The sequence below is a fragment of the Rhinolophus hipposideros genome (genome assembly GCF_964194185.1).
Source record: "Rhinolophus hipposideros genome assembly, chromosome: 19".
Taxonomy (NCBI): domain Eukaryota; kingdom Metazoa; phylum Chordata; class Mammalia; order Chiroptera; family Rhinolophidae; genus Rhinolophus; species Rhinolophus hipposideros.
The window spans coordinates 13,360,998-13,373,137 of NC_138065.1; the positions used below are offsets into that span (position 1 = coordinate 13,360,998).

Genomic DNA, 12,140 nt, shown 5'->3' on the forward strand with positions numbered 1-12,140 from the left:
GTATCTCTTGCCTCCCTCTCCCTCATCTCTTCCTTTTCTATCACTTTCTTCATTGCCTCAGACATTTCCCTGAACAACTACTATGCTTGGAGCCGCGGGGCCCTGAGGAGAGTGAGGATGAATCAGGGCCATTGGAGATTTCATCATGGGGGAGGGGGGAATCTTATAAGTACCCAAACCACCATACCAGGCACAAATACCAGGTACAACCGCCAAGTTCCAAAGGAAGAGAAAGCTATGGGAATTCCTCTCTCTCTCTCTCATTATTCTGCTTTTCTTAGACAGGAAATGCATAATGTGAAGGAAAGAGCTTTCCTATTGTTCCCCAAGGAGTACCAGGAATGTCCTAGAAGTGAGGTAGAAGAAGCCAGCTGGAGCCAGAGCTTGGGAGGGAGAAGGGAGGCCGGAATTCAGCAGAGCCATCTCTGCCCATTCATTCATTCATAAAAGATTGATGGAGCCCCTACCACTGTGGTAGGCCCAGGTCCTTACAGGGAGGCAGGCAATAAACAAACATGCAGTTACAAGGGGTGTAAGTACCATGAAGAAAATGAGCCAGCAGCAGTGACGAAAAAAAGGGGTGCAGGGAGACCCTCACCAAGGAAGTGATATTTAAAGCCAGAAGCCCTGAAGGGTGAGAAGTCAGGGGGAGTCAGGGGAAGATGGGGTTTAGTGGTCCGCATAAGGCAACAGCACGTGCAAACCACTGAAGGTGAAAGAGACAGTATGCATGAGAAAGGCTCACGCAGCTGAGAGGGGCGGGAGGGTGTGCTCTGCAGGGCCCAGCAGGGGCCTGATGTAGCAGGCCTTGAGGGCCCCCCTTTACTTTGAAGGAGTTTGGGTTTTATTCCAAATGCAGGGAATCTGGCCACTGAGGGTTTCAGCAGGAGTAACTGGATATGGCTTCTGTTCTAAGAAGTGCTCTCTCCGGCTGTGAGGTGGGTACTCGGTGGTAGAAGGGCAGATGGGACCCAGCAAGATCAGGTGAGAGTCAGTGGAGCCCAGCTGTGGTACAGGAGTGAGGACAGTGGGAGACGGAGAGTATGCGAAATACATTTCAGAGCTAGGAATGACAGAGCTTGATAATGCATTGGAATGTGGGTGGGAGATACACGTACTTTTTATCCACTGGTCGTTTGGCCTATTTCTCCCATTAGAATGTAAGCTCCACGAGGGCAGAGATCCTGTTGGTCTTGTGCACTACTGGTTCCCTAAGACACACTATAGTCAGTTAATAAAGATTTAATACATGGTAAGTAAATTAAGGAATGAGAGGGCAGGGTTAATGATGATGAGCCCAGTTTCTGGCTCTGCCTTACGGGGCATGAGCATACAGAGAAGGGAGAACGAGGGGGCAGAGGAGTGAAATCAAAGCCCAGTGTCAGGGAAGCAGTGGAGGTGCCATGAGGGGCCAAGCAGTAGGTGTGAGTGGATGTGGAGAGTGGGAAGGGGAAGGGGGTTAGCTATTTGGGTAGTTGTCCACTCAGCATGGAGAGCAGCATGGAATAGAGAAGAGGCTCAATATGTGTTTATTGATGAATGAATGAAGTTGAGAGGAGAGTTCTGAGCTGGAACTATAAATGTGGCTGTCACCAGTGCCTGGAAGGTGTTTAAGGCAATGGAAGTGGATGAGGTCACTTAGGAAGGAGTGTATGGAAAGAGAAAGGAAGGCTCTCCTGCCCCCCCCAACCACCTCCTTTGCCTCACCAGGCGTTGATGATTTAGGAAGCAGGGTCCCTAACTCAGCCAAAAGCAGTTCCCAGAGACTCATGGAGTAGCCCTACCCTGTTTCCCCAAAAATAAGACCTAGCTGGACAATCAGCTCTAATGTGTCTTTTGGAGCAAAAATTAATATGACTCGGTATATTATATTATATTATTATATTATATTACATTACATTATATTATATATTATATTATATAAGACCCAGTCTTATTTTACTATAAGACCGGGTCTTATATTAAGTTTTGCTCCAAAAGACGCATTAGCTCTGATTGTCCAGCTAGGTCTTATTTTTGGGGAAACACGGCAGAAGCAGGCAAATATGGCAGAGGGCCGGGGACTGGCCCCACACTTCTGTGGGTAAAAAAGGAGAGGCTTCCAGCACCAACAGCAGACGCTCCTGACTCCTCGGACCTGGAGCCACAGCCCTCCTCCTGGTTCCCTCTCCTAAGACCTTGATGCTGTAGTCAGGCCCACTAAGGTTGCCCAGTAGAGAGCAGTTCCTGGAGTCGCCAGCAGCCCTTGTTAGCCTCTGGAGGAACATTTGCTATCCAGGGCACGGGTGTGGTTGCCAGAGGCCCAGGTGACTGGGCCAGCTCACGTACTACCTGCTGTGTGGGTAGCAGAGTGCACACACAAGGGCCTGGAGCTGGGAAAGGAAGGCAGTTGCTCACTGTGATAATGCTGTCAGGCCCCAGGAGGCTGCAGGAGAGGATGCTGGGTACGTGTTGTCAACCCAGGCCCAGGGTATCCACAACCCATGCCGGCTTCTACTCTGGAGAACATCCAGGATTGGTCGGGAAGAGACGGACGGAGAGTCTTAGCAGGGAAATCCACCTCAAGTTAAGGACTCAGGAAAATCATGCTGCGAAATACCTTACCGGAATCCTGTTCAGAAGACCTGGGTTCTGGGCCTGCCTCCACCGTTAACTAGCTGGGCAACCCCATGCGAGTCAGAACATCTTAGAATTGGAAGAGGTCTTCTAACTCTACCGTCCACACTGAGCGGAAATTCTTCCCACAGACCTCGGGCACGTGGTCATCCAGTGTCTCTACCCGCAGCATAGCCTGTTCCTACTTGGCAGTTTTGTTAAAAAGCATCTCTTTTTCAAAGGCCTGAAAGGACCCAAAACCAGATGTCGACAGTGTTACCTTCTGGGAGGAGAGTGGGATTGAGGGAGAATGATAGGAGCTGCCCTATTAATTGGGTATGAGATGATTTCAATACCATGTGTTAAACTTGTGAGGGCAAAGAAAACAACAAAAAGTAAGGTTCTTTAACCCAATCTGCCTTCCTAACATTTCTACCTGTTGGGCCCAAGTTTGCTCTCTGGGACCAGAGAATAATCTAAACCCACTTCCCTCAGATGCCTTTTAAATACCTGAAGGTGGGTGCTCGCTTCGGCAGCACATATACCTGAAGGGGGGTATTTCCACTGAATCTTCTCCAGGCTGAGCGGCTCCTCCTGTAACTTGGTTTCCAGACCAGTCCCCACTGTTACCCTCTTCAGAGTGGAAGACAATAAAACTCAGAGGATTGAAGAAGGAAGAAAACAATCGCTCCGTGAACTGGGTGTTACCTCCTACCTACGGGTAGAAGCACCTACCTATGGGTGCTACCGTGTTTCTCTGAAAATAAGACCTAGCCAGACAATCAGCTCTAATGCATCTTTTGGAGCAAAAATTAATATAAGACCAGTCATAATATAATATAATATAATATAATATAATATAATATAATATAATATGAAGTATATTATATTATATAATGTAATATATAATATAATACTAAGTCTTATATTAATTTTTGTTCCAAAAGACACATTAGAGCTGATTATCCATCTAGGTTTTATTTTCGGGGAAACGGGTAATTAATTAATGAAGCCTGAGAAGACATCCTTCTTCCTTTTATGGGAGGGGGTCATGATCAGATCACGTACTTCCTCAAGCCTTGGCTTCTTTATCTATAAAAAAGGAAAACTATACTTTTGCTATGAGAATCAACCGAGATTAAGGAGATAAAAACATTGTGACTTAGAAGTCCTGTTCTGTTTAGATAGCCGCTAAGTGCTGGGCCCACAGCGCCAGACCGCTTGGGTCCAATACCAGCTTTGCCACTTATTGGCTGTGTGACCTTGGAACAGTGACCTGACATTGTTGCCCTGCAGTTTTCTCCTCTGGGAAACGAGGATGACGACACCACCAATCTTGGAATGAGTTTTTAGGAGCATTAGAGGTATTCCCCCAGCACTCAATAAGTGTTAACTGTTATGGTATTGTCACTCTGCCGAGTCTTACACCAGGAGAGAAGGGCAATACGGAAATGAGGTGAATTCACAGTACCTATTTGAAAGGTGAAGCCATCACACCAAACTGGTCATGTTTTGGGGGTGAATTGCTTCAAAATCCCCCCCACCCCCCCAATATTTGTGAGCGATGATGGCATGGTAAGCGCTGTGCTCAGAACTCTACAGGTCCCGCCTCACTGAAATCTCCCAATAGCTCCAGGAGGCTGATGGCACCGTCACTCCCATTTTACACAGGAGGAAATAGGTCACTCAGCTTCAGTAACTTGCCCAAGGTCACACAAGTGGAAGTAATGGAGCCAGGACTCGAACCTGAGTCTGACTCTGAAGTCAGTCTCCATCACCAATGTCCTGCTTTTAACCAGCTCTTAGCTTGGGCTCCCCTCCAGCTTGGGGACCAGAGGAAGCCAGAGTCTGACCCTCCTTGACAGCACTGCCTGCAGTTTCTGGCAGGTCGGAGGAGGGATACTCTCCTGCTTCTTACTGAACTCTCTTCCCTCTTGCACATCGCCCCTCTCCCTTCCAGGGGTCTGCGTGTATCACCAGGACCCCAGATGCATCTCCTTGGGCCCCCTCAGGACCACCCTGGCATTTGGTATCCCTGGCTGCTTGATGAGTTTTCGGCCCCTCATCATGAAATGGTTCCATACTGATCTACAAACAAACAAACAAACAAACAAAAAACGCACAGCCAGTTTGGATGTGGGCCCTGATGCGTAATATCATTATGGAGCCAGCAGTGCATCCCATCCCATTATCGCCCGGCCAAGCTTCTCTGAGGCGAGCCTGGCTGCAAATGGCTTTCTCCTGTCTGGGGGGGGGCTGCAGCCCTGACGATTTGTCCTCCGCTGCCGGAGGAGAGATTTTTATCTTTAATTGACAACTGGCTGCCTGCCATCATCCTACCTCTGTGGACCCAGGCTCCAAGCCCAATTTTCCCTTACGCTTCAGGAACAAGGCTTCTCCTTGCATCTTCTCCCCTCGGCCCTGCTGTCCTCACCCCCTGCTCCCTAGTGTGCTCTTGTCTTCTTAGTGTGGCTGGGCATGGAGATCTCAGAAATTTGTGGGGGGAAAGCCTGAGAGCTATTGGAAAAGGGTGAGGCAGGAACTAACACTTATGGTGCACCTACTGTATGCCATAGGTCACTGCCAGGTCTTTACACTCCCTGTCTCTGAAATAGGGGCCACCATTATTCCCATTCTACAGACAGGGAGACTGAGGTTCCATGAGTTCTGCCAAATGACCCAGCTAGTAAGTGGCAGGTCAAGACTTCAAACTGAGGCCCCTATGACTCTATTATGCCTGGGGAAAGACAAGAGTAAAGAGAGCAGACATGCACCCAGACGTGGCTATGTAATTCACAGGGCCCAGTGCAAAATGAAAACTCAGGGCCCCTTCTTCAATAATTATTAGTCCTTTCAAGACGGTGACAGCTGAGCATTAAGTCAAGCGTGGGGCCCTTTTGACCAATTGCCCAGGCCCCATGCCCGTGAATCCAGCCCTGCATGTGCCCCTATGTGAGTGTGTGTGTGTTGCGGGGGGGAAGGATGAGGGACCACATCTGACCATCATTTCCCACTACCCCATCCTCTCTGGGCCCTGGAGGCATTCATTCCCCAGCCCTAAGTGGTCCCAGTTGTGCCACCAGACCCTGTTGGTCTCAGTTCGTCAGCCATCCAGTCATCGAAACGCCTTGGGCATCCCCAGGGCCCTGGCCCACATAGAAATGGTGCGATTTCAGGAGGAGGGGAGGCCCCCCGCACAAACAAATAGGAATACAGGGAACTTCCTTAAAACAAACCACAGTCTTTTCTTCCATGTGATGGCAGGGGGGTCAGATAGAATCAGTGGAGATCAGAACCTGCCTGGGAGTCAGGGGTCCCAGGTTAGTCCTCTTTATGTGACCTTGGGCAAATCTTTTCTTCTGAACATTGGTGTCTAGCTCGAAGTGTGAGAGTTGGGCTGCACGGGTGATTCCTGGTGGGGGCAGGGCTATGATAGGAGGGTGTTGCATTTCTCAGGTGTTGGGATGGAAGCCCAGGGAAGTCCCCACAGACACAGAGCCAGAAAGGAGAGGCGGAAGCCGTCACTCACACAGCAGGAGCAGCAGGGTGCTCCAGATGTCTTTATTGGGGGTCGAGCACAGCATGACAGTCGAAGGCATGCAGACAGGGCAACAAGGCCCCAGCCTGGGCTTGCCTCAGACACACACGAGGGGACAGCTTTACAAAAGGACTGACCAACATCAGGGAGGAGCAGGGCAGGTCGGAAGTGGGGAGGGAGGGCCGAGGGAGGGGCAGAGGCCAAGGTCAAAGGGATCACCTGGCCTCTGCTATTGCACACATCCTCTGGCCATCAGCCAGGAAATACAGTATTGCAACTGGTCTCCGCTCGCCCGAGGCTTCCCCTTCTCAGACCCCTGAGCCAGATGGGCAGACAGACCCCTTCCCTGCCTGTCTGCCCGCAGCATCTTTGAAAACAAACAGACGAAGGAGACAGAAAAAAACAAAACAAAACAAAAAAGACAAACACCCCCTCAGTCAAGGACACAAGTAAGGTGGGGGGAAGAGTGGAAGAAGCTGCAGAGAAGCCCCTGGAAGTCCCCCCACAACTAGGGCGTGGGGTAGGAGGTAGAACCCCAATCTGGGGTGGGGTGGAGCTAGTGAAGCAATGACCCTGGGGGGCAACCTGGCCTTCCACAGGCCACGGGGCCACAGGAGTAATACCCCCAACAGGGAGAGTCTAGCCTGGGACCACCCAGTTCGGCAGTTCCCAAGTGCACTTTTCCTGGGACAAATCACACACATGTTCAGCAGAAACAAGGAATTAGTGAAGGGAAGGGAATGGGGACTTGGGGGAGGGGCAAGGGCTTGGGGAGACAATGCCTAACAAAGAAGACAAACCACCAATAGCACGTGCACTACACACAAGAGTATAGTATGTATGAATATAGATACTATATGTGCATATATATCTCTTCAATTTACAACAGAACAGAACGTCAGACCCAGATGGCTCCGGGCCCCGAGGGTCACACAGGAGGTTTTCCATCAGTCTTGTGCACACAAGGATAGTTGAGTCTTTCCCAGTGATTCTTGCCTGGGTTCCAGAGTTTCCCTAAGCCTCTGGATTTCTGTCTGTCTGCCTGTCTCTCTCACGTTGGTGCCGCTTTAAGAGAGAGTGAGGACTTCAGCCTGGGCATAGTTGGACGAGAGGGCGTCTTGGCAGGTCTCTGTGTTTAAAGAGCACAGGTGTGAGACACTGGGACGCACGCTTTCGGCTCAACATTGCCTTCTGGCGGGGTAAGGAGTTCAGCAAAAGAAAGGGAGAAAAAAAGAATGAGATGTTAGAAGGAAGGCACTGCCAACCCACAGGCGGTGGGCTAGAGAGTAGGCCAGGAGCAGAGCTGGAAGGCATGGGGACCCAGGGCCAAGGAGCCAAGAGGAGCACAGATGGGTCAGGGTATGGAGTGAGCCCCTTCACCATCCCTTTGCTGACCCAGCTTTGGGGCAAGGAGACTCACAAGGTGATGTTACAGCTCATCTGCCTGTTTGCTCAGGTAACGAGCTGCAGGAACCACTAGTCCTCAGTCTTCAAAGCTCCAGTGCAGAGAGGGTTCTGCAGCCTGGCATGGAGGCAGTGGTTGACCTGGTTGGCCTGTAACCCTCAGGCTGTCACCCAAGCTGCTGCCTGTCCAGGTTGGGCTCCCCCCAGCATAGCTCCACCTGCCACCACCAGCTGGGGCTCTTCCCCTGTTGCAGAGGGCTGAAGATGGCTGCTGAGCGAGCTTCCACGGCGTCCCCAGCCCCCCTTCCTCAATCTGGCAGGAACAGAGTCCCAGTGGCTGCCGGGTGAATGCTGAAGGCGAAGGTCAGGGAGGACGAATGTGCCTATCTCAGGAGAGAAGGCCAGAAAATATCATTATATTGAAAAACCCAACCCATCCATGAGGGCTCCTGGGAATCCCACCTCAGCCTGGGATGCCAAGGGCCTGGGAAGGGAACTTCCCCTACATTCCCAGTGCAGACACAGGTTGGGCAGGCAGGGAGTCAGACATTTTGGAGGGTGATACTCTCTGGCCGGGGCAGAAGAGGCCCTCCTCTCTCAGGAAGCTCTGTGAAAGGGCAGCACCAGCCCTCAGGCTGGCATGCAGCCTCCCCTCCAACTCTTGTGCAGCCCAGGCTCTAGGCTGAAGAAGCACCTTCTCCTCTGGTTCCAGCTCACAGCCACTCTTCTCAGAAGCCCTGGGGGCTGAGAAGTGGACTCTAGGGTTGTCAGTGGCCCTGCTACCAACTGGAAGGTGAGGTTAATAACTCCTACTGGGCTGCTTTACTGCTCTGCCAGGAGAGGCTGGGCCCCAGCTAGAGAGAAAAGGCTTCCAGAAGCCAAAGTAACAGGTACAGGTCTAAGTCAAGATCCAAGGGAAAGCAAACTGTGCTCTCAGATGGGATCGGGTAGCCTTCCCGGAGGAGGGAGGCCCAAAGCCTGGTGAGCCTGAGACCCGTTCAGGCAGCCACCTCCCTAGGCAGAACTCAGTGTATGGTGGGTCTCTGTAAGCTCCAGGACTTGCTCTTCCCTTTCTTAGGGCACTGGGAAGGCCCAGGTCCTGAGAAGTAGCAGGGCAGACAGCCCACTCAGCTCTCCCATTAGCTAGGTCCTGTAGAAGTCAAAGAGCCGGGAGGGAGGGACATGTGGCAGCCCTTCTCCCAAAGCCCTAGGGGCTCCAGCCTGATATTCCTGCATCAGGTTGCCTAGGGACATCTGTGCCCACCACAGGGGTGCCCTGAGCATGCCCATCCCTGTGGGAGAGAAGAGAGGGAAGGAGGTGGTGGGTGCCGTGGAAACTTGGGCTCCTGACAACTTGAGGGCTGCCACAGAAATAACTGCCTCAGTTCCATGAACCAGAAAGACAAGTCAGAGGAGAAAATAGCTGTGGTGCCCGTGCTAAACTGGACACCTAGCTCATCGGGTCCCAGTCAGAGCCAGGACTCTGGTGCCAGGAAGCCCTGCGGAGGCAGAACTGAATCTGTCCTCACGAAGGAGCAGCTGGGCTCACACTTGGTTGTGAGGGAGAGGGTGCTTGGTGTCTCCATCCTGCTCCACAGGCCATTCCTGTTCCTGTCCCTTAAAGCCCCTTCTGAAGAGAGGTCCCATGGACACCCCTGTATCTTCTCAATCCTTAGGAGAATACTTCATTCTGAGAGAAAGTGAGACTCAGGCCCTAGAGACCACAGGAGGGCTGGGCTATCCCAGCACCCACCTGGAACAGATCTTTCTGGAAGGGACTACCGAAGGCTGAAGAAGGCACTGAAATGGGGATTCTCTCAGCACCCCTGCAGTGATCTGACCTTGCTGCCCAGTTCACTTTCTGGGGTGGCCCCCTGATTTCTCAGCCTCCTCCCGAATGCTGTCGTGTATTCCTCTCTTTGCCCATTCTGGAAGGAGCAGACATGGCCCTTACTTAGTCATTCCCTCTACAAAATTGCATAATCTGACTCTAAAAATTGCTAGGAGCACGACTCTGCTGTCAGGTCTCATTCCCATCCGGTGAAACAGGAAATGACTTGGCTGAGGAGTCCCCAGGTCCCAGGACTGAGAAGGGCCTGGAGTGCCTTGTGCTGTGCACTGCTGGGGGAGGGGCCACTTACGGCTTGGCCCTCCCTGAGAGTGGCAGGGTGCCTGTGCAAGAGTAGGTGAGGGCAGGATGGCTCTGTCCCCACACTTCCCCTCAGCTGCCCCTGCCCAGCGTGCACCCCTACTCACACAATGACTCACAAACCTGTTGTGCTCCCAGGCTCGTTAGGTAAATGAATACACTTAATTATAGAAATTAGATGAGTCTCCAGCTCTGGCAGCAATGCAGAGCGCAGAGGCTGGGTGGGAGCGGCAGGTGACTCAGAGGCTGGGCTGCGAGTGTGAGAGAGCCGGAGAGGGAAGAAAAACTGGAGAGGGAAGCAAAACTATTGTGGAAGCAGAGAAAGCAGCGTGGTGAGAGGTGCTCAGGCTCGGGGCGCAGATGGGATGCTGGGCTCAGCTGCAGGGTGTCACCCCAGAGAGGACATCCCTGCACCCAGGAAGACAATCCTGGGGCTCAGACTTTATGGAACCCGCCACTTGCGCCCCAGGCCAGAGCTGGAGAACGTCAGGCCTCTTCTCCCAGGGTGGCACAGCTCCCCTGAGGAAACAAGCCCCCTGGACACCAGCAGAGATGCCCCACAGGACAGCCTTACTTTCCTTGCTGGTCTGCGTGTGGGATGGACAGACAGACAGACAGACATTCGGTTGCAGGCTGTTTGGTTACTGGTTGAAGGCCACGAGAAAGGGAAATGCATTTGCTGTGATTAAGATGGGACCCTGAGGGCGAGGCAGGGCCCAGAGGGTCGTGAGAATGCCAGCACCTTCGGCTCAGGAGGGGGGACCCTGAGAGTCATCTCCCCCTGCTCTCAGGCCCCAGACCTGAGCATTTTGGAGAGCTGGGTGCTGCGGAGAGGTTCAGGGGCCTGAATTTGCCTGCATCCTGCCCGGCTCCCTCGGACTCCGGGAAGAATGAGGGCTGGCGAGCATGAGTGTGCCTGGTCCTGCTTGTGCGTGCTTGTGCTTCAGCTATGGGGCTGAGTGTCTGGGTGGTGGGCTGGTGAGGGGGTGGAAAGGGTGGGAGAGCAGGAGTTTTCTCGGAGGGTAGGGCGAGCTGTATCGCGATGCCAGTGGAGCGAGCCCCAGACTGATTCCAGCAGCTCCAGCTATGTTGTTTAGACTCCGGGACTTTGCACTGCCTTGGTGAAGAAAAGGCACAGGGGTCAGAGGGGCATGCTGCTCGCCTGAGCGGTTCCATAGCGTCCATGCTCCCGGGAACCCTGTAGAGCAGGCGGCCCTGTGCTGGGTAGAGGGGTCAGGCCCACCTGGGAAAGGCTCCCTGGACTCTGGGTCACCTGGGGTCCTGAGGATGGACTCCAGGGCCCCACATCCAGCTGACTTTTGTGCTTTCCCTAACCCCAGGTAAGTTCTCCCCCAACTCCCTGCAGCCTCCTTTCTTGACCCTAAGAAGCCCCAATTAACACCTGCCCCCTTCTTCCCAAGGAGCTCTCTGATGCCTGAGCCGCTAGAGCCTAACGATGGGGTCCAGCCAGTGGTTGGAAGAAACCTGGGCCCACTCACTCGTGGTCCTAAATGCAGCCCTAAATGCAGTGTAGAGAAGTATAGCACGGTCTGGCATGGGAAAAAGTTGCCGAGTGCACACTGGGAGTTTGGCGATGCTAACTGTCATGCTAGCTTAGCAGAGCCTGTTTCCCGGCAACCCACCTGTTCCCTCTCGAAGGTCACTCTAATTGGCTGAGCTACATGCTTGTTGCCAAGAAGCAGTGTGGAGGCATCTTGAAAATAGAGCAGCTGAACCCCACAGGCACCCAGAGAGATATAGTGGTGGGACGCAGGTCCCATGCACACACACGTGCGACCCCTTCCCCAAGGGTCACCTGCTCCCCATATGTCATGCTTCCTCCTCTGACGTGCACCCTCACAGCTTCTTCCCCTGAGCCCCTCACAATGCTGGGAAGAAAACAGGGGTGAGGTCCCCTCTGCCTCCCATTCTGGGCCGTCCACTTAGCCTGCTCCAGCCAGAGCAAGGCTCTGGGTCAGACTAAGACACAGTGGAAGCCACTGCATGTTTGGGGTGGGGAGCAGAAGAGGTAGATACTTCCCGAGCCTGAGGACAGGGACATGCAGAGGCCACAAGTGAACCAGAGGGACAGGAAAGGGTGTAGCATATCCATCTGCAGCCCGCTAGCTGGGGCCTCTGGGCCATCTCTTTCTAGCTGCCAGATCATACATAGCTCCTGCTTCTGTCACCAAACAGGACATATGCCCAGCAAAGCTGACACACACTTCCTGGGGTCTGGTTAGAGTCAGGGCACCCTGGGGATCCCATGGAAACAGTGGTGCTGAGCGGGCCAGGAAAAGGGCCTGGGTAGGTAGCTCTGGAGGCTGCATGGGCTGGGCAGGCCAGAAGATACCCTGTGGGGACAGAGGCATCACAGGCTATTCCTGCAGTAGCCACTGCCCCTGCCTCACTCAACCCAATTTTGGTCTGGGCTTTGGGAACAGTGGGAAATAG

General features: G+C 53.0%; 1 protein-coding gene across 4 annotated transcripts in view; it reads right to left on the bottom strand.

Moving 5' to 3' along the window:
- Positions 1-12,140, bottom strand: part of KCNC4 (potassium voltage-gated channel subfamily C member 4) — a 60,555-nt gene that overhangs the window by 31,703 nt on the left and 16,712 nt on the right. The window contains exon 4 of one of the 4 annotated variants that reach the window (XM_081026875.1): positions 6,113-7,262. The exons of 1 other annotated variant lie outside the window; for it this stretch is intronic. In XM_081026875.1, the coding sequence (XP_080883001.1) occupies positions 7,201-7,262 (62 nt within the window). In that variant the 3' untranslated portion in view covers positions 6,113-7,200. Of the gene's footprint in view, positions 1-6,112; positions 10,804-12,140 lie in introns of those variants that run through there. 2 more of the 4 variants (XM_081026876.1, XM_081026874.1) reach the window with 2 other exon arrangements.